The sequence below is a fragment of the Symphalangus syndactylus genome, chromosome 11, assembly GCF_028878055.3.
Source record: "Symphalangus syndactylus isolate Jambi chromosome 11, NHGRI_mSymSyn1-v2.1_pri, whole genome shotgun sequence".
In the NCBI taxonomy this organism is placed as follows: Eukaryota; Metazoa; Chordata; class Mammalia; order Primates; family Hylobatidae; genus Symphalangus; species Symphalangus syndactylus.
In genome coordinates, this window is record NC_072433.2 from 126,792,568 (window position 1) to 126,814,360 (window position 21,793).

General features: G+C 44.3%; 1 protein-coding gene across 2 annotated transcripts in view; it reads left to right on the forward strand.

Moving 5' to 3' along the window:
* GAN (gigaxonin) overlaps positions 1 to 3,374 on the forward strand; it is a 64,756-nt gene extending 61,382 nt beyond the window's left edge. For both annotated transcript variants that reach the window (XM_055299684.2, XM_055299685.2), the window contains exon 11: positions 33 to 3,374. In XM_055299684.2, the coding sequence (XP_055155659.1) occupies positions 33 to 214 (182 nt within the window). In that variant the 3' untranslated portion in view covers positions 215 to 3,374. The remainder of the gene's footprint in view (positions 1 to 32) is intronic.
* The last annotated feature ends 18,419 nt before the right edge of the window (positions 3,375 to 21,793 follow it).

Consider the following 21,793-nt stretch of genomic DNA (forward strand, 5'->3'; position numbering starts at 1 on the left):
TTTTCTCACCCTTGCTTATTTCTGTGGCTTAGGTACCAATTACGACTACGTGCGTGAGTTTAAAAGAAGCACAGGAACCTGGCATCACACTAAACCACTCCTTCCATCCGACCTTCGCCGCACAGGGTGTGCAGCCTTACGCATTGCGAATTGCAAGCTTTTCCGCCTGCAGCTTCAGCAAGGCTTATTCCGTATTCGTGTTCATTCCCCTTGAGGAGGAAGCAGAGCAGAGTGCGAGATCCTGACCCAGGAGCACCATAACATAGCTACGAAAGGGAGAGCAGAGATGGCAGCTGAAACTCACTCTGTGCTGGGCTTTAGTATGGTAACTCTTTGGTGGTTTTATGATGCTTACAAACTTGAGCTTCAGCTCTTGTTTGGGAGAACACGTAACTGTTGAAAAACTACCCGGGAGGAGTGAGTTCCTTCAGTTAGCTGTGGCTGTAGACGATGGAGGCTAGTAAATATCAAAAGGAAAAGGGAGTGGGAATTGGTATCATGTAAAATATCAAAGTTAAAATACTAAGGTGCATTTTCCCTGAAGGGAACTCATGTCCGACTGCTGTGTTCAAATACGTAGCTTTGGTAACAAACAAAATCCGTATATGCAAATCAACATATCCAAACATGCCAAGACTGCTTTTCCACTGCACTTGGAAGGCTATATTATGCCTAACCCTGCCCAACAAATTAAGGTTTGTGCCTAAAATGTTAGATTGGACTAGATGCCAGTTAGTCTCCATTTATTCCTAGTACTCTATCCTAAGAATCTTTTTAAAACTATATCATGATGAATTGAAATGAAGATAAAATTGCTCTTTTATAACTTTATCTTAATAATGTAAAGATTCAGTAAATTGATGAGTCAGGTTGCAGCCCTCATGTGAACTGAAAGAAGTTGCTCGCTTCTGTGTTGACTTAGATCAAGACACGTCACGCATCCTTTCTGGGATAGTACCTGTGGAGCTGGGAAGGGTCTCCTGCAGTGCCATTCTGCCTTCTCAATGAGCAAAACCATTTTCTAAGTATGAGGATATTAGTGAGTAGGAGATTTTATAAAAGAAAGACCTGAGTCAGACAAATAATAAAGGTCTGCTATGGCTAAAAAAACAAAAACGAAAAAGCTATCCAGACAAAATATATAGGGATCAAAAACTTTTTCATATAACCTGTCTGAAAGCACACAAAGTCTGTTTACTACTGTTTAGGGTTTGGAAGCTCGTCTTAGAATGCGAATCTGTGTTAAGAATCTAGTCTTTGTAATAGAAGTTTCCCAGTGGCATTCACTAGTGAGAGTTTTAGACAAATTATGTTACGAGTAAAGTTTGGCTGGTAGAATAAACTACCTCAACTTAATTTCATTCTGTTCATAGTAGAGCAAATTAATCTTTTCCTCCTTCCCTCCTTTCCTATCTCTCATTCCCACCTCAACTCACTTTACCCCACTTTTCATTGGGGGAAAAATGTCTTTCGTTCGTGGAACATATCTTGTAAGATATTTTGTTTTCCACTTGAATTACACCACCCTAGTGTGAAATCGGGGACATCAAAGTGCTTGATTACTTCCTAAATTGAATTTTATGCAATGTCAAATTTCTAATCAATTTAATATACAGTACTTCATTTTTAATTGTTTTCTAAAAAAAATAGCTTTTTTTCCTTTTGGAATATGGCTGTAATAAGCAGCATTTTGTCTTATTAACACATGTATAAAGGTATCCTTTGGTTTTAAGTCAAGAACAGGAATTTCTTCTAGAAACTTCCTGTATGGAACGTTTGTATGCAATTAACATGCATATGAAAAACATCACTTACATTCTCCCACCCATAGATTTAAAAAAGGGTGACCTAACTGTGATTTTTTTTCTTATACCTGCTGGAAGTCAGTACAATGCTACAAAAGTTGCTGAAAGATGCTATGCCTATGGGGTTCTAGAGAGTGTTGAGTGTGGTACATTAACTCTCCATTTTAGCCAGAAGATACCTGATAAGAGAAAGTGTAAGGTTTTTATCTTACATACCAGAGGCACCAGGCCAGATGTGCCACACAGTCATGTAATTCAATCATGTTTAATATGTCAGTCAAAACCAAGTTCAGAATTGTTTTGTGTACCAGTCAGCTGTTGCCTGCACATTTTCGTAGTGACAGTGTGGAGATCTTTTAATGAAAGCAAACTATGTGGCCTCTGCAAAGAAAGGAAGATTTTTCTTTTTACAACTAGATATTAGTTTTAGAGGAAGCAAATAGCTGAAAAACTAAATTTGCTTTGGTGAAATATCCTGTACAGAACAGTACCTTGGCATTCAGCAGCTGCAACTGGGGAACATTAAAACAGTAACTGACATCCAGTTAAAGCCACGATCGTCAGCAATTCTCCTTTTTTAATTTCTGACATTTAAAAGTTTTTTTTCCAGTCTACACCAGGCCTCTCCAAGGAGACAGTTCATTATTTAGGAGTGAATGTGTTCCTCTTGCAATATTATCAGTACCTGCATGACTTGGTAAATTCATTTTATAAAAATAGTGTTGTTATTTTTTTTTAATTTCAGTTCATTGACACTATAACTGCAGAAATTAGATAATGTTTTATAAAATAAATTCGCCACATAATATGGGATGCAATAACCAACAAAGCTGCTAAGTGCCAAACTGTTATTTTACTATATATAAATATTAAAATATTGTGTTGAAGTATAGGGATGTATTTAATTTTACTATGCTCCAAAATTAATCATGACTCTTTTGTAAATTATAGTTATTTCAGTATTGTAAAATAAATTTTGACTCATTTCATGCAGGTTTGTGTTTTAACATTCCACTTATGCCTTGAAACATCATTTCTTGATAACTTTTTGATACTTCTTTCTTGATAAGGCAGTTTTACCAGGTGTGTGTTGGAATTGGTGGCTCAGGATAGGTCTTAAATTTTAAATACAAATATCTTTGGGGGAAGTGCAATTTATTTTCAGAAGGAAAGTTGTCTCAGGTTAGAATAAGTAAATATTTAAAGAATCTCTCCTAGGCTGCAGTCTAAATTAGGTAGTTTGTTTCTTTGTTTAGCATATCCAAATTTAGATTTTTCAAAGATTTAAGTGTTTATTTAAAGTGTTTTTTGTTTTGTTTTTGATAGTGCTTATATGCTGTGAGAAGAAAAAGTGTGAGAGGTGAGTGAGTGAATGAGCGTACATGTGTGTGTGTGATGCTATTTGACCTGATAAATGTATTTGTATGTGTTTACTTTTTGAATTGTAGTTCTAAACTACATATATTACTGTCTCCTGGTGCTTCAGATAAATTCTTGAGCCTGTTGACCTTCAGTTTATACTACTGTGTCAAACTCATATTGAGTGTAAATATTGAAATATTTGTAGTTTATAATAAGTTTTACTTGGTGTTCGCATTTCTCTTCTTTAGCAGGATTAAAAACAGTGTTTACCAACTTGTAGTTGGTATACTGTCAAGATTTGGCCTAAGAAATTTCTAAATTCATTGTTTAGCTTAGTACTTCATTGCTGTAAGGAATTGATAGCTAACTGTAGGCTTTTTTCAAACTGTATAACAACCAAAAAAGAGCATTTGGGGGTATGTTGGATGGTGTTTTGTTTGTAAACACTTTGTTGTATTGCACTACCACTTTAATGATGACACTTTCTTCATTGATGGTTTGGAAGTGTCATTTTTATAATTTATGAGTTGGGGGGATTCCCTAGTCAGTGTATAGGAAATACATGCTTTGTACGTACAAACATGGTAAAGAGAGGACTGGCTTTGCTATGGCACGTAAGTTACTCATGGGTAGTTAAGTTTCATTTCTAGAGAAATGTCTTAGCTACTGTGGCCCATTCGAGTTCCATTTGGTACATTCCTACCTCAGTGTACCAAACCAGGGATTACAAAAACCTTCCAAGGAATGCTAGAAACACTGCAGTATCCCCTTCCAGAATGTTGGCATTCATGATTCTAGAGGCCTCCTGTGGTCAAATGAAGACCTTTGGTTAAATAGGGGAAGAATGAGGTGGCGCTTTGACTGTATCAATTTAAAGATGCCGGAACCCCGTGAAAAACACCTGGTGGAAGGGAAAGGTGAGGCGGCCCTTTTCCACTGGCTGCTCACTGAGCACTGGAGTCCAGGAAGTCAGTGAGAAGAGACCAGCTGAGTGTAGCAAAACCCGCCTTGGGTCAGCCAACACATGTCTGATGAGCACCCACTAGGAACTGTGCTTGCCATCCTGGGAGCTGAACAGTGAGGCAGATGTCACACCACTCTCCTACTCAAGGTCATAAACCCACTATGGAACAGGCAAGGGCCCCGCCTTTGTCATCTGCCAATCTCAGTGCTTGCACAGAGTAGGTAGTCAATAAACATTTGACAAATAAGTATAAGATTCTTATGATCAAAGTCATGTTCTTCTGTTGAAAAGGGCACTCCAGGAGTGAATGATTTTACTGGGTTTTCAGTGAGAAACTTTGTACCCAGATGGACCGGCCTCCTATACAGAGCTGAAACTAGCATGGGCCGGCCTCCTATATGGAGCTGAAACTAGTATAGCATAAACAATGCCAAGTGCCTGATGTACATGATGTACAATCCTGTGGTCTCCACGTGTTCTGTAGGTTTTTTGAGACCCTCTATAGACTCAGCACAGCTTATAATGTTGATCATGTTTAGTATTGGGCTTTACTGACTGCTTTTTATATGGGTCTCAAAATCTTTCCAGGACATACCCCTTTTATCCTCACCCCTCTGGAATAGGCAGGGTACTCTCCCCACTGTACCAGGGTAATCTTGAAGGCCTGATAGATACGGCCTCATTTCTCACTTTAGGGAGGAGCAAGAACCAAAAGCAGAAGCCAGGTCTTTGGATTATCAGCTCACCAGTCAGCCGATAAGGCTGGAACTTGATTTTTCTAGGCATACAAGTATTTTTAATAATAGAATAATCATTTTTAGTATTAATACAATTTACGCTCCCAAACATGTCCTTTGCTAGTTGCACAGGCATAAGCCGAAAGATCTTTGATTTTCTTTGTTAGTTAGCTATAGGAAGGTTAAGAATTTACTAAGGTCGTAGGAACAGAAGAAAGTTTGTTTGAAAGAGAAACTTTTTTTATTTCAAAGAGCTTCATGTATACTTCCCTCTCTTATTCCATGTAATTAGTAAGGGAAAATAAACTATGTCTTAGAATGTTGAGGAAAGTGTTTCGATGGCTTTTAATAATTCTTGAAATACTCTTTACTCTTTCTGTAGTTTTGAGAAATTATAGAAATTCGTAGTATAAGGATGAGAAGGGGCCCATTTGCCCATATTTGATAACACAAACTTGGATTGAGCGTCTGTCATACCTGCTGGCGGTTAAGTCTCAGTGGTATTGACTGCTAGGCATTTTCTGTATTTTTTGCAAGTTAGCTGGTAAAACTTGCTAAGGTTTTGTGCTTTTCAGAAGTAATCCTATTATTATTTCCATTTTAAACATTTCAATATTGTCTTATTGTAACAGTTCCATTTATGTGACATCTGAGGAATTAAATCATACTTCCAAATGGTTTGGTCTAATGCATACAGTTTAGGAAAGTTTATTCTTTTTTATTTTATTAAATTTCTTTTAGAAACAGGGTTTTGCTCTGTTGCCCAGGCTGATCTCACACTCCTGGCCTCAGACATGGAGACCCAGCTGGGACTACAGGTATGAGCCACCATGCTCACTAGAAAGTTTGTTCTTTTTCAGGTCTGTCATTGAAATTCTCTAAGTGATTGGATTTTTAAACCCCTTCCCCTTTTCATGAAATTAAACATCTAATAAATAAAACTACATTATATAATTATTTAGTAAGAAATGACTGTTGCCCTCTTTTTTTTTTTTTTTTTTTTTGAGACAGAGTCTTGCTCTGTTGCCCAGGCTGGAGTGCAGTGGCGCAATCTCAGCTCACTGCAACCTCTGCCTGCTGGGTTCAAGCAATCATCCTGCCTCAGCCTCCCCAGTACCTGGGATTACAAGCACTTATTACCACGCTCGGCGAATTTTTTGTGTTTTTAGTAGAGACGGGGTTTCACCATGTTAGCCAGCATGGTCTCAATCTGCTAAACCTCGTGATCTGCCCGCCTCAGCCTCCCAAAGTGCTGGATTACAGGTGTGAGCCACCTCGCCTGGCCTCTTTTTTTTTTTTTATTTTGAGATTAAAACTAATTCTCTAAAAGTCACTACTCAACTGAAATTTGGCCTGATTATAAATGTTGATAATAATTTCTTCCTGGCTCAACAAAGTTGTTGAGCTTCCTTCTGTGCACACATTGGAAGAAAACCAGAAATTGTACATTCGTGATATGAATTAGAGAAGGAACAGGTGGAAAAGGATGGCAACCCACAGAGTCTGGGGGACACACTGCCTTAAGATGAAGTGAATGAGTAGACACTGAATAGGATCCACGTAAATGAACGGCCATTTCAAATCATTCACATCCCAAACATAGGTTCATCTGTCTTATGGTTGGTGAATTATATTTATTAGGATCTTATTTTTAGCATTTCAGTACAAATAGTAGGTTTGGGTACCTTATTTTTGTTGTTTTTACTCATCAGTTATGAGTAAGGCTTACCTTAGAACCTTGGGTTAAATTTTTTCAAGTTATACCAGTCAACTTGGTTTAAATACAACTGTAGTAACTTGCTTTATCATGTTTCCTGTTTAATTGGATGAGAATTACATGCACTTATTCAGTTGTTCTTTGTGTTTATAGGAAAAACTCTGTTCTCAGCTACCTCATTATGTAGTGTTGTGCTTGATCCCCTGCCAATTGAGAAGAATTCAACACATTCTGTTCTTTAACAAAAGCTTGGAAGCAGGCAGTCAGCGGCCTTGAGGAATACAATTCTCTAAGGCCTGTTTTCCATTTTACTACTTAAAAAAAAAAAACAAAAGAAAAAAAAAAAGCACTTAAAACCAGGAGGAATAATAATTCTTCTAGAGTTGCTGCAAAGTGATTACTTGAAACTCAACTTGAACTTTAAAGAGTCTTTAAAAGGCTGTGTTTTCATAATGCAGAAAAGTAGGCTATTTAAACGCCACTGCTATGTAAAACGGGGCTTGATTTCCATTCTTGTTAGCATCAGACAAGGAAATGTGTCTATCTGTCATCTGACCCAGTATTTGGGATTTGGGTGCTTGAGGATACTGTTGTTTTCATTTTCTATAAGGTGCTATTGTTTCCCAGAAATCTTTAATTTTGATGAAAATCTACTCATTGCCAAGTTCCTCCTCACTCAAAGTGTTTCCTAAGTGCAGAGTTGAGGTTGGCAGAACTATATAGAGTTGGATGATACTGAAAATCATGAATAATGTGATTTGTTCCATGTGTCTGTGGAACATCCCTCACCTTCCTCCGGTATGCGCCTTCTGCACTCCGCACGTGGTCGCCTCCATCCTCCCTAGTGTCTGTCAGCTTGCCTGGTCACGAAGTCAGGAGGAAGAAGCTGAGGAAGCTCACCAATTGTAGGCAAGACTCTTCCTCCCGGGAGATCTTGTAATAATGGCCCAGTTTCAGGGCACAGTCGTACACATCCTACTTAAATGGAGGAGTTCAGTGATGCCATGGCCAAAAGAGTTATGCCCATTTCTAAAAGCCTGGCATACTTGGTATAACTTAAGCACCAGGTAAAATCTGGTGCTTAAGTTGTACCAAGTATGGCCAACTTTAACTGTCCTTATGCATTAATAAGATTTAATTTTTTTTTTTTTTTTTAATATTTTAGCTGTTTTTTTTTTTTTTTTTTTTTATTATACTTTAGGGTTTTAGGGTACATGTGCACAATGTGCAGGTTTGTTACATATGTATCCATGTGCCATGTTGATTTCCTGCACCCATTAACTCGTCATTTAGCATTAGGTGTATCTCCTAATGCTGTCCCTCCCCCCTCCCCCCACCCCACAACAGTCCCCAGAGTGTGATGTTCCCCTTCCTGTGTCCATGAGTTCTCATTGTTCAATTCCCACCTATGAGTGAGAACATGCGGTGTTTGGTTTTTTGTCCTTGCGATAGTTTACTGAGAATGATGTTTTCCAGTTTCATCCATGTCCCTACAAAGGACACGAACTCATCATTTTTTATGGCTGCATAGTATTCCATGGTGTATATGTGCCACATTTTCTTAATCCAGTCTATCGTTGTTGGACATTTGGGTTCGTTCCAACTCTTTGCTATTGTGAATAGTGCCGCAATAAACATACGTGTGCATGTGTCTTTATAGCAGCATGATTTATAGTCCTTTGGGTATATACCCAGTAATTTTTATGCTTGTGCTTTTCAGAGTAAAGGGCTTCCTTTCAATAGTAGAATGGCAAAGCGTCTCCTCCAATGACAATCTGTTAGCACCCTGTTGACTTAGCTCAGGACATGAGACTGACTTAGCTCAGGACATGAGACATTTCCTGGAAGTGATTTCCATGAGAACAAAGGCTTAGTCCTTTAACTTAAACCCCAGACTTTGTTATTTTAATTATTTTCAGGCAATCATCTTTATATACTTTCCTTACAAACCCAGTGGTTGAGAGCAGAGGCCTTGGTGGCCGGTGCATCTGGGCTTGGAGGCTTCTGCCACACTTATTACTCTGTGACTTGGGAAGCTCTTAAGGCTCCCAAGGCTCCGTTTCTTATGTGGAAGAAGAATAGCAGGAGGACTTACCTCTGCAGGTTGTTGTGAGGATTAACTGGGTGATGACTGTAAGCAGCTGGGAGAGTGCCTTGCATGCAGTGACCACTGTTGCTGCCACTATGATTATGTCACCTCTCAACATGGGGTGGTGGGAGGCCCTGTGGATGAGGCCAAGGCTGCCTGCACTCAGTGTCCCGGGCCTTATAGCTTTCCACATTGTCACGTCTGCTGCCACATGATATGCAAGTAAATGTATTAGAAGTTGGTGTTCATAAAATACTTTTTTTTTTTTTTTTTTTTTTTTGAGACGGAGTCTCGCTCCGTCACCCAGGCTGGAGTACAGTGGCACCATCTCCCAGTCTCAAGGGATGCTCCTGCCTCGGCCTCCCGATTAGTTGGGACTACAGGTGCACACCACTATGCCCAGCTAATTTTTTGTATTTTTAGAACAGATGTGGTTTCACCGTGTTGCCCAGGCTGGTCTCGAGCTCCTGAGCTCAGGCAATCCACCTGCCCCAGCCTCCCAAAGTGCTGGGATTACAGGTGTGAGCATCCAGCCAGAACATGATTTACTTTCTAGACCCATGCCACCTCTCTCCTTCTACATCTCTAATATTTAAATTCAAGACAATTCTAGATAGCTGAAACAGCCCAAAATATGTGTTTAGAATACATAGAGTTTGTTAGAAATAACCCTTTGTTTAGAATTTGCCCAGTGAAATTCTCTAATAATACTTAAAACTCTTTACTAAAGTTGAATTTTTCTGTTTTTCATTGAAATAGCAAAGGTAGTAATCTATATTGGTCAAAGAAACTAGATAATTCCTAGATCTCTGTTTTAGATCAGTAGACCTAACTATGCTTTCTTAACTTGGATGTTACATGAAACTTAAAAACAAATATGTGTTACAAGTACTTGTGTGTACATGCATGTGTGTTTGTGCATGTGTGTGGAACTTTTGTACCTTTGCATAAAGAAAGTTATTTAACAAAGTGGTACAAAAAGTGAACTACTTAATCCTTCTATCATATCATACACTTCTTTTCCTGGTTAGGTTATGAGACTGGCAGAGGTAGGAGTATATGATGTGCTCAGCTTGTCTTGATTTCAATAAGACATTTGATAAAGTCATTCTTGATCTCTGAATGTGAAAAGGAAGTAGAACAGCCGGGCACAGTGGCTCACGCCTGTAATCCCAGCACTTTGGGAGGCCAAGGTGAGCAGATCACCTGAGGTCGGTAGTTTGAGACCAGCCTGATCAATGTGGAGAAACCCCGTCTCTACTAAAAATACAAAATTAGCCGGGCATGGTGGCATATGTCTGTAATCCCAGCTACTCGGGAGGCTGAGGCAGGAGAATCTCTTGAACCCAGGAGGCGGAGGTTGTAGTGAGCCAGGATTGTGCCACTGCACTCCAGCCTGGGCGACAGAGGGGGACTCTGACTCACAAAAATAAAAAAACTAAAAGTTAAAAAAAAGATCTGCTCAGAAATAGGGGAAACACGGGATCATGATCATAAGAGATTTTTAGGCTGGGGTGCACACCACATCTTCAGAGCTAGCTGGCTGTGTCTTCTCCCCATTTCTTTCACTGGTGAATAACCTTTTGTTTGAACCAGCATTGGTTTTTCTCTCCATGTTCCACTGTGGCTCCTCATGGACACTGCTAGGTGGAATCTCCGAGAAAACAGGCACTTCGCAGTCGGCGCGTCTTTCTCTGCCAGCTTAGGGATTGCCGTCAAGGTGGAGGAAGGGTATTTTGGCCATATTTGGAGTCGTTGTTTTTACTCGCTCTTCTTGGGATAGCTTTCCCACCCTGCCCTCTGCTCCTCTGTCCCAACCCTCTTCCAGCCTGGTTTTTTAACTGCTTGAATTATGTATCCAAAATAAGAAGGAAAAGAAAGGTGCAGTTGGGGCGGGTTGTTGGAGGCAAGGAGAATAGCTCTTCTGGTTCTTCAGACCACATAATGGCCAGAGCATGATCCTCAGAGATCCCTAAGCAGACCTTCATGCTAGCACTTTCCACAACCAGCTGGCCCTGGCTGTGAGAGTCAGATCTGTCCCCAAGGCTCCAGGTCAGAACTCGGGCCCATGTGCCTTCTGAGGCACCGCCAAGGACACATCCCAGCCCCTTAGGCACCTGTAGGCTGGAATGACACCTTTCAGGCCAGCCCCAGAGGCCCTCGGGGCCCCCCTCCAAGCCGGGAGGGCAGGCAGGCACAGGCCCCACGCACTACCTCAGCACCCAGTGCAGCCCCGCGCTCCCGGACGTGCTCGGCCCGGGTGTCCTCTTGTGTGACAGGCCCTCTGCCACGTCCGTCCACAGAGCCGAGTGGGGAGCCTCCATGTGGGTCCTCCCCTGTCCCTTTCCAGCTCGCATTCACCAGAGCGGAGCGCAGCCCTTGTTTCCTTCTCTCCTCTTCAGCTCTGACTTAAAAAAACACACTGTGTTCCAAATCGTGGTGGGATCGGAAGCTAGAACTGCTTGTTTACGAGAGAGACCACCTTTTCATATTTTTTTAAAAGGAATTTGTGCTTCAAAAGAAACTTCAGAAAATAAATTTATTGTTAGTCTAGCATATGCTCATTGAAATTGCCTTATGTTTTATTTTTAAAAATTATGTAGGATCTGGTACATGGGACGGGCAAAAGGGTATCATCAGCTTAAGAAATAAAGAAGTAAGCCTTCCATTTGTGTGGGTGATAACATCTTTTTCCTAGAGCGTATCTCAAAATTCAAGCTCTCCATGAAAACAAAGATAATCTGAATAAAAATTGTATGTTGGGAAATGTATCAAGTGGCCTTTAGTTAAGAAAAGCACAGGCTGTTTATTAGCACAACTTGCGTAGTTAAATAATTTGTGGCTCTTTCTGCCACTGGGGTTCTTTTCGCTTTGAATTCAGCTTGTGTTTGGTCCCTCGGTCTTGTACCCCTTCAGTTTGCCAGCGACATAATGGTGATACCCCTTTGCTTTTTGTATCACACCTTTTGTGAATCGTGACAACCATCCAGTAATCATTGTGGCTTCAGCAGAAGTTTTGAACAGTCTTTGCAGCCACTGTTGGGGTGTGTACCAGCAGCCTGGAAGTGATCAGCAGAGCTGACAAAAGCACCCCCTGCTCTTCCCACCTCCGCACAGTCCTGTCCTCATCAGAAACGGTATCGCAGATGCTCCTCAGGTAGGCGTAGGCAGACTTCATTGTGTGTTACTAGTGACAGTGATGTCTGTACCTATCTGTGAGTGAGACCCATTCATGACACACTAGAAATGTGTACTTGGTTTTGTTTTCCATCACGGGTATAGGTCTTCTGCCATGAAAGAGAACTATCAGGGAAATTCCTGAAAAGACTTGTAAATTCTATTTGACCCTCCCCAATTCAGGGTTGCTTTTCGCAGTGGACCCTGGCCCAGCAGGTGGCCGGCGTGGCTTCTGTTGGCTCATGCCGGTGTTGTGCTGGACCCTCAAATATGTGACTGTCACCCTTGTCTAAGACTGGTTTTTAGCAGTCTTGATTTGTCATTTTGATGCTTTGAATACTCTAAGGAAAATGCCATGAATACCATATAAATACCACACCAAAACTCATCCTGTTCAACACAAACCTGTTGAACATACCTATGTTTTCTGACATGGGACCTGCAGAATAGTATTTCTTTTAAATCCTGCAACTTTGTTATCTAGTAGAATTCCAAGTAGGTCTGCTAAGACACATATTCAGTTAAGATTGTATTGTGTGTGATATTATCCTATCTTTAATAAAGTCCTACTACTGAAAAACAGGGGTCTGCAATGAAAATCATAGCTAAATGAAAGGCAGGTTTAGAAAGTTCAAAATATTGGAAGTGCTAGAAGGCTGCAACTTGTAAAATTGTACTCCCTAAGTTCAGTAGGATAGTAGAGAAGTTGTGCTAAGTTGATTTCATTGAAATGTCACGTCTCACATCCTGTGGTCCAAAGGTACTAGTTTGTTTTGTGGAATAATTTTCTGTTCACTTGCTGGTAAGAAATTTGCAGTCAGAAGTAATTTTTAGTTAATAACCTTTCTTTTAAAAAGTTGCTTTATGGTTTACAAGTAATATTGATGCAAAAAGGATTTGTTAACCTAAATTAAGTAGCACACACTGTGTTTACATGTTTCAGTATATTGTGGGGTTGGTCCCTTCTCACGAACCCAGGACCTGTGCTTGGGGAACATTTTGCCATCATGCTGTTCTCTTGTACCAAGGATCAGTGAAAGTGTTTTATCTTTTTTATGTAGTTTGTATTGACTGGATTTTATAACTGTAAGAAAACAGAAACAGAGTGTTGTATTTTGATCTGAAATTTGTGTATGCTAAAGTAATTTTGTTTTATGTATTGGAAGTTCACTTAAAAACTTGAAATATTTTCTAGAAGGGTACCACACAAAATGAATCATCTTTAAGCTGTTTAATTAACCTAATAAAATAATTTGATGGAGAAGGCATTCTAATTGTCTCTGGTTTTTAGAGTGGTTCCTGCTAAATCAGCATTATCAATACAGCTTGATTTGATTTAAGAATGAAACGTTGTCGTTTCTGTCATTCACACGGTGTGGGTGTCAGCTCCTAGACCGTGGCTTGTGATGTTGGATCCGTCCCTTAGCAGCCACACCCCAGTCGCTGCCTGAGCCCCTCCATCGCTGACTGCCTGAGCCTCTCCATGGCTGACTGCCTGAGCCTCTCCATGGCTCACTGCCTGAGCCTCTCCATCGCTGACTGCCTGAGCCCCTCCATCGCTGACTGCCTGAGCCTCTCCGTGGCTGACTGCCTGAGCCTCTCCATGGCTGACTGCCTGAGCCTCTCCATGGCTGACTGCCTGAGCCTCTCCATCGCTGACTGCCTGAGCCTCTCCATCGCTGACTGCCTGAGCCTCTCCACCGCTGACTGCCTGAGCCCCTCCATTGCTGACTGCCTGAGCCTCTCCATCGCTGACTGCCTGAGCCTCTCCATCGCTGACTGCCTGAGCCTCTCCATGGCTGACTGCCTGAGCCTCTCCATTGCTGACTGCCTGAGCCTCTCCATGGCTGACTGCCTGAGCCTCTCCATGGCTCACTGCCTGAGCCTCTCCATGGCTCACTGCCTGAGCCTCTCCATGGCTCACTGCCTGAGCCTCTCCATCGCTGACTGCCTGAGCCTCTCCATTGCTGACTGCCTGAGCCTCTCCATCGCCGTCAGCATTAAGTCTCCTTGCTGTCTTCCCTGAAAAATGGTTTCAAATTGACTTTCCTCAGAAGACAGAAAATAGATTTCAGAGGACTAGAGGACTTTGATATTAAGGGCTTGGTAATGTGAGGCGGAATTCCATCCACAGAAAGCAGATTTCTCTAGTTCCCTCTTACTGCGCTGTCCAGAGACAATAAACCTACAAAGATTGGTAGTACTTGAAAAAGATAATTCAAATACAGATCTCCACTGAAGGCAAGGGGTAAAGAGCTTAGCAGCTCTACCATAAGGTCCGGGTTAGGTTAGGACAGGCAAGTGCACAGGCCGTCTGCAGACTGCCTCCTGAAATCACATGAAAACAGGCAGTATATTCATCTTCGGTCACACAGCATGGCATAACATAGGTGTGGCAAGTGGGTTTAAATTTTTTTCCACCTTTCATAACGAGGTCATGTGGTTCAGTGGCCTGTAGCCCTTTAAATTTTAATTTAATTTTGAGACAGGGTCTGGCTGTCTTGCCCAGGCCGGAGTGCAGTGGTGCAATCTTGGCTCACTGCAACCTTCACCTCCTGAGTTCAATTGATTCTCCTGCTTCAGCCTCCCAAGTAGCTGGGATGACCGGCACATGCCACCACGCCTGGCTAATTTTTATATTTTTAGTAGAGATGGGGTTCCACCATGTTGGCTAGGCTAGTCTTGAACTCCTGGCCTCAGATGATCTGCTCGCCTCAGCCTCGCAAAATGCTGGGATTACAGGCATGAGCCACCATGCCCGGCCTGTAGCCCTTTTATCTTTGGGGTGAGGGAGAGTTGCTAACTGAATCTCAGCCAGAAACCAGTGCCTGAGACAGAGAGATGCTCTGTCTATAACCAGTGCCTGAGACAGAGGGACGCTCTGTCTATGGGGGATGGCACTTTGCAGTTGGGGAGGTGAGGGGTTGACTGTCACCATCCTTAACCCTGTTGACTGCTCTCAATGGTGATAACGGATCTCCTATTGAAAAACTACATGACGGAGCCCATGTTCACCCCTCATGTGTTAACTCACTTCATCCTTGCAACAGCCGCAGGAAGAAGTCAGTATCATTCTGTCCATTTTACAGCACAGAAAACTGAGGCACTGAGAAGTCACTTGGCCAAACTCATGGCTCAATGCAGAGGGTACAGCTGGGATTCGAGGCCAGTTCCAACGTCCACACCCATAATGAATGATGTCACAGTCCAGCCTGTCTCTCTGGAGAGGGGACAGCCTTTTCTTGAAACTGGCTCAGTTGTTGAACAGCCAAGCGTGCAAAGTCAGACAGTATGTGGCAAAGGGGTTGAGGAATCGTGCTGGGGGCTGAGTCAGGACCACTGTCCTTCAGCTGGAATAGGAGCTGATGGAAGCCAAGGTTTTTTTTTTTTTTTAATACCAAGTTTGAGTGACTTTTTAGAGAAACCTCTACCTCTCTGGAGAACTTGAGGGAGTCCATTCACGTGAACTCTGCCCACTCTGGAGTTGGGGTGTGAGCAGGTCATGCCTGGGGTTGTCTCCATGGTTACTGGGCCAAGGGGAAGATTGGGTTTCCTCTGAAGTTTGGGTCGGCTGGTTCCACCGGCCCCAGTCCATTGACACCAACGATCCTTCTCTACCAAGGGCACTGGACTTGAAAAACCCATTTCCTCAACTGAATCTGTAGAGGTGGGGCCAAGTGGTATCTTAGCTCTGCTTTTGAAAGTGAGGGATAAGCCCAGATACAGTGACTCATGCCTGTAAATCCCAGCATTTGAAAGGCTGGGGCAGAAAGATCACTTGAACTCCAGGAGTTCCAGACCAGCCTGGGCAACATAACGTGACCACCCACCTCCCCCTGACCCCCAGCAGTCTCTACAAAAAATTTAAAAATTAGCCAGGTGTGGTGGCACACGCATGTAGTCCCAGCTACTTCGGAGGCTGAGGTGGGAGGATTGCTTGAGGCCAGGAGGTCAAGGCTACAGAGAGCCGTGATCACACCACTGCATTTCAGCCTGGGCAATAGAGCAAGACCCTGTCTCAAAAAATAAATAAATAAATAAAAATAAACACTCTCTAGGATGGCTATAACTTTTCTAAATTTTAATAAAGCCGAAAATAAATGTTGGCAAGGATATGGAGAAACAGCAACCCTCGTGCACTGCTGGTGGAAATGAAAATGGTGCGGCCACTGTGGAAAACAGCTTGGTGGTTCCTCGTGATAAACATGGAGTTACCATATGATCCAGGAGTTCCACCCCTGGATGTATAAACCCAAGAGAAGTGAAGACTCAAATACTTGTATTCAAATGCTCATAGCAGCGCTATTCACAACCCAAATGTGCCCACACAACCAAAATATGCATCAATGGATGAATGGGTAAACGAAATGTAGTCTGCCCATCAGTGGAATATTATTCAGCCATGTGAAGGAATGGGGTGCTGACCCATGTTACAATAGGGATAAACCTGCAAAATGCCATGGGAAGGGAGAGAAGACCATCACAAAAGGCTACTTACTGCGTGGCTTCATTTATTTAAGTGTCCAGAAGTGGCACATTCCTAGAGACAAACAGCAGGTTACTGGTTGCCAAGGGCTGGGAGAGGGGGAATGAGAGTGACTATTCATGGGTACGGGGTTTCCTTTGAGGGTGACAAAACTGTTTTGAAACTGGATAGATGAATGCCCAACATTGTGAGTGTGCTAAATGCCACAGAATTGTTCTCTCAAAAATAGCTGACATTTCGTCAATTTTACCTCAATTTTTAAAAAGAGGGATAGAAGATAGGGGGCAAATAAGAAAAGTGATTAACATTCCGGTAGCTGCATCACTGGTGATATTGAGGAAATAGGGAATCCACTCTTTTTTTCTGTCTTTTTTTTTTATTATTATTATTTGAGACAGCGTCTTGCTCTGTTGCCCAGGCTGGAGTGCAGTGGCACGATCTCCACTCACTGCAATCTTCACCTCCTGAGTTCAAGCGATTCTCATGCCTCAGCCTCGCATGTAGCTGGGATCCCAGGCATGCACCACCACACCCACCTAATTTTTATATTTTTAGTAGAGATGGGGTTTCACCATGTTCAAGACCAGGCTGGTCTCGAACTCCTGACCTCAAGCGATCTACCCTCCTCAACCTCCCAAAGTGCTGGGATTACAGGGATGAACCACAACACCAGGCCAGGAGTCCACTTTTATACCTGCATTAGTCCATTTTCACACTGCTATAAAGAACTACCAGAGAATGAGTAATTTATAAAGAAAAGAAGTTTAATTGGCTCAGTTTACATGGCTGGGGAGGCCTCAGGAAACTTACAGTGCTGGGCGGAAGGAGAAGTAAGGCATGTCTTCTGTGGCAGCAGGAGAGGGAGAAAGGGGAAGGGACTCCAGCATGAAAGCAGCATGGGGGTAACCCTCCCATGATCCAACCGCCTCCCACCGGGTTTCTCCCTTGACGTGGGAATTACAATTCTGATTATCATTTGAGATGAGATTTGGGTGGGGACACAGAGCCCAACCATATCAATACCCAAAGTGCTGTTTCCTGTAGATGGTCCAGGGGTGGCCAAGACTCCGGCTGGAGAGGGGTGGGTTAACAGCACCAGGAGGAGCCCACCCACATGTGCACCAACCAGTGTTCCCCAGTGATCCCCCATCTGGCCCCAGCATCAGGGAATTGGAAGAAATCTGGGAAGGCAAGTCTCTTACAGCCTTTGAGCTCCTGTTTCTGAATTAAATTCGTGTAGAAGCCAACCTTCCAGTTAAAAGCTTAGGTCCTGGAGCTAAACTTGTGTTCAAATCCAGTCTCCAGCACTAACTTGTTCGTTAGCTGGGTCCTTTCTCTGCCTCAAGTTTCCTGGGGACAGTGAGTGGCAAGGACCCACAGCCTCAGAGTTGTGCCAGAACTCAGTGAGTTAATGCATGGTAGTGCAGAGAACAGTGGCTGGTGCAGTCAAGACCTCTTCCTGCTGGCCGTTAAGGCTTCAGCTCTCAGCCCCATCAGTGCTGATAGCTACAAACTACCCACTTCTGCACAGTCGCCACTTCCACACAGTCGCCACTGCCAGCCCAGCCTACATCTTCCCCAGCTGCATCCCACAGCATGGAGCCAGGAGGTGGGAAGACCCCTCACCCATCCACAGTTGTGTACTCCTGAGCTATTTATGGGGAAATGCAGTGCACCCTCCCTTGGGCTAGAGGTGGGGTGCTCAGAGATTTCCCAGTCTGGGACTCTTGCCATAAGGGTGGATGTATTTGTATTGAGCAGGATATACTTATCAGCTGTGACCAGGAAAGGAGAAACCCACAATTCCTGCATGGCCAGAGAGCAGTTGCCACAGCCGCCCCGTGTGTGCCCAGCAAAGCTCTGGGGCAGGGCGGAAGAGGAAGAGGGTGGCAGCTTGCCTTGGCCTCCCTCCTCTCCCGTCCTCTGCACTCCGCAGCGATTGTCCAGGGCCAGCATTCATCAAACACCTCCCCTACCAGGCCCTGTGGAGGGTTGCTAAACTTAGTCATTACACTCAGAATATTCCTGAGATGAGATGAGATGAGAAAGTCAGAAGCTATTAAGAAACTTATTCTATGGCTGGGCACAGTGGCTCATGCCTGTAATCCCAGCACTTTGGGAGGCCGAAGTGGGTGGATCACTTGAGGTCAGGAGTTCAAGACCAGCCTGGCCAACGTGATGAAAACCCATTTCTACTAAAATACAAAAATTAGCCAGGCATGGTGGCGCATGCCTGTAATCCCAGGTTGGGAGGCTGAGGCAGGAGAATCACTTGAACCCGGGAGACAGAGATCATGTTGAGCAGAGATCATGCCACTGCACTCCAGCCTGGACAACAGAGTGAGACTCCATCTCAAAAAAAAAAAAGAAAAACTTGCTCCAAGTCTCATGGCTTGTCTGAGGCAGAGCCAGGATTCGGACCCACATCTGTGTGATACCCAGGCCTGTATTCTCTCTGGCTTTCCTTTCCCCTTTATGCCGTCTCTGTGTCATTAGACACAATACACTGAGACCGGCACCAACAAAGCTTCCTCTGCTCCAGTGGGCCCCAGAGACACAGCCAGAAGGGCCCGGCCATGCTCAGGGGCCTCCCTCTCACAGTTCTCACATTTGCAGGAAAAAAACCTTGAGATTCCTGATCTTTGCCACCTGCCGCCGCAAACACATCTACTCCTCCCCAAATATCCTACTAGAACCAGTGAATATGACTGCTGACATGGCAAAAAGGGCTTTGCAGATGTGATTCAGGACTCTGAGATGAGGCAATTATGCTTGATCTTCAAAGTGGGCCTGCATTAGTCCGTTTTGCATTGCTATAAGTAGGAATACCTGCGACTGGGTAATGTACATGGAAAAGAGGTTTTTTGGCTCACGGTTCTGCAGGCCATACAAGCATGGCACCAGCATCAGCTCGAGAGCCTCAGGGAGCTGGTAGTCATGGCGAGAGGTGAAGGGGGAGCAGGTGCGTCACACGTCGTCACATGGGAAGAGAGGGAGCAAGGAGAGGGGAGGTGGGAGGTGCCAGGCTTTTTTTTTTTTTTTTGAGATGGAATCTTGCTCTGTTGCTCAGGCTGGAGTGCACTGGCATGATCTCGGCTCACTGCAGCCTCTGCCTCTCAGGTTCAAGCAATTCTTCTGCCTCAGCCTCCTGAGTAGCTGGGACCACAGGTGCGTGCCACCCTGGCTGATTTTTGTATTTTTAGTAGAGACGGGGTCTCACCGTGTTGGCCAGGATGGTCTCGATCTCTTGACCTCATGATGCAATCTCAGCTCACTGCAACCTCCACCTCCCAGGTTCAAGTGATTGTCCTGCCTCAGCCTCCTGAGCAGCTGGGGTTACAGGCAACCACCACCACGCCCAGCTAATTGTTGTATTTTTAGTAGAGGCGGGATTTCACTATGTTCGTCCGGCTGATCTCGAACTCCTGGCTTCAAGTGATCCACCCCGCTTGGCCTCCCAAAGTTTACAGGTATCAGCCTGTAAGTGCCTGCTGAGATTACAAGTGTGAGCCACCATACCCGGCCATGTGCCAGGCTGTATGAAGAATCAACTCTCGCGTGAACTCACTACCATGGGGAGGGTACCAAGCCATTCATGAGGGATCTGCCTCCATGACCCAAACACCTCCCACCGGCCCCATCTCCAACAGTGGGGATCACATTTCAACAAGAGATTTGGAGGGAACAGACATCCAAACGCTATCAGGGCCCACTGCAATCACAAAGATCCTTATCAAGGAGGCAGGATGGTCAGAGAGAGATGTGGCAACCAGCACAGAAGCTGGAGCAGGGCACAGGGCTGAAGGCCAAGGATGCGGCAGCTCCAGAAGCCGCAAAGAGCAAGGAAAAGATTCTCCCGAGGGCCTCCAGGAGGAAGCAGCCCTGCTGACACCTTGATTCTAGCCCAGCGAGACCAGCGTTGGACACTGGGCCTCCTGGACGGTGAGCTAACACATCCATGTTGCTTTAGGCCACTGCGTGTGTGGGACTTTATTACAGCAGCTGCAGGAAAACGATGCAGCCCACCCTCTAAGTTAGAATCTGATGAGTTGACAGAGGAGGGACTCAAGAATAGGACCCTTCTCAGGACATCTTGGAAATGACCCATCTGCTTCCAGAGTTGGCCGGACGTTGCCATGGCTTTCCTTGGTCAGAGCCTGCTGGTCTTGTTCTCCCTAGATCTGAGCCACTCAAATGTCCTGCTCCACAGACATTACAGCCAGAGTCCCTGGGCCCACTTGAGCTGCTGGAGGCCTCTCCTTACCCGGGCTTTCTTTTTAGACAGCAGCGAGGGCAAGGAGTCCCGACAGACGCACCCTCCTGCCTTCACCAGCAATTCCTGCAGATCCTGCTCACCTTCTGTAAACTGCCCGCCCAATCCTGGCCCCTGCCTCTGCAGTCTGTCCCTCAGTCATCAGTGTCCTTGGGTCAAGGACCACCTTGTCACCCCCCAGCTCCACACCCTGGGCTTTTAACTGGAAAGCTGCCTCCGATTGAATCCAATTTAGAAACGTGGGTTTAAGGGCTGTAGGAGACTTGCCTGACCAGGTTGCCTCCCATTCCCTGATGCTGGGGCAAGATCGGGGAGTAGGGGGCACAGGGAAGCTGGCAGGTGCACACGTGGGTGGATGGACCCATTCTGGTGCCGCTAACCCACCCCCTCTCCAGCCAGAGTCTTGCACACGCCTAGGTCATCTACAGGAAACACCACTTTGGGTATGAAAATGGATTCCTCATTTCCTCAGTATCACCAGCGACGTACCTACCGGAGTGTTGATTGTTTGTCTTATTTGTTCCCTATCTTCTATTCCTTTTTGTTTGTTTGTCTTCTGTTTTGTTTTGTTTTGTTTTGGTTTTTTGAGACGGAGTCTTGCTCTATTTCCCAGGCTGGAGTGCAGTAGCATGACACCACCTTACTGCAACCTCTGCCTCAAGTGATTCTCCCGCCTCAGCCTCCCATGTAGCTGGGATTACAGGCACACACCACCACACTTGGCTAATTTTTTTTGTATTTTTAGTAGAGACAGGGTTTCACCATGTTGGACAGGCTGGTCTTGAACTCCCAACTTTCAGTGATCTGCCTGCCTCGGCCTACCAAAGTGCTGGGATTACAGGCATGAGCCACTGCACCTGGCCTCATTTTTTCTTTTTTTTAATTGAGGTAAAATTGACCAAATGTCAGCCAGTCTAGAGAGAACAATTCAGTCGCATTTTGCACATTGATGATGTTGGGCATTCATCGATCGAACTCCAAAACATTTTTGTTATCCTGAAAGGAAACCCCGCACCCATGAATAGTCACTCTCATTCCCCCTCCCCACAGCGTTTGTCAACCAGAAACCTGCTGTTTGTCTCTAGGAATGTGCCAGTTCTGGACACTTATATAAATGAAGCCACGCAGTAAATAGCCTTTTGCGACAGTCTTCTCTCCCTTCGCGTGGTATTTTGCGGGTTTA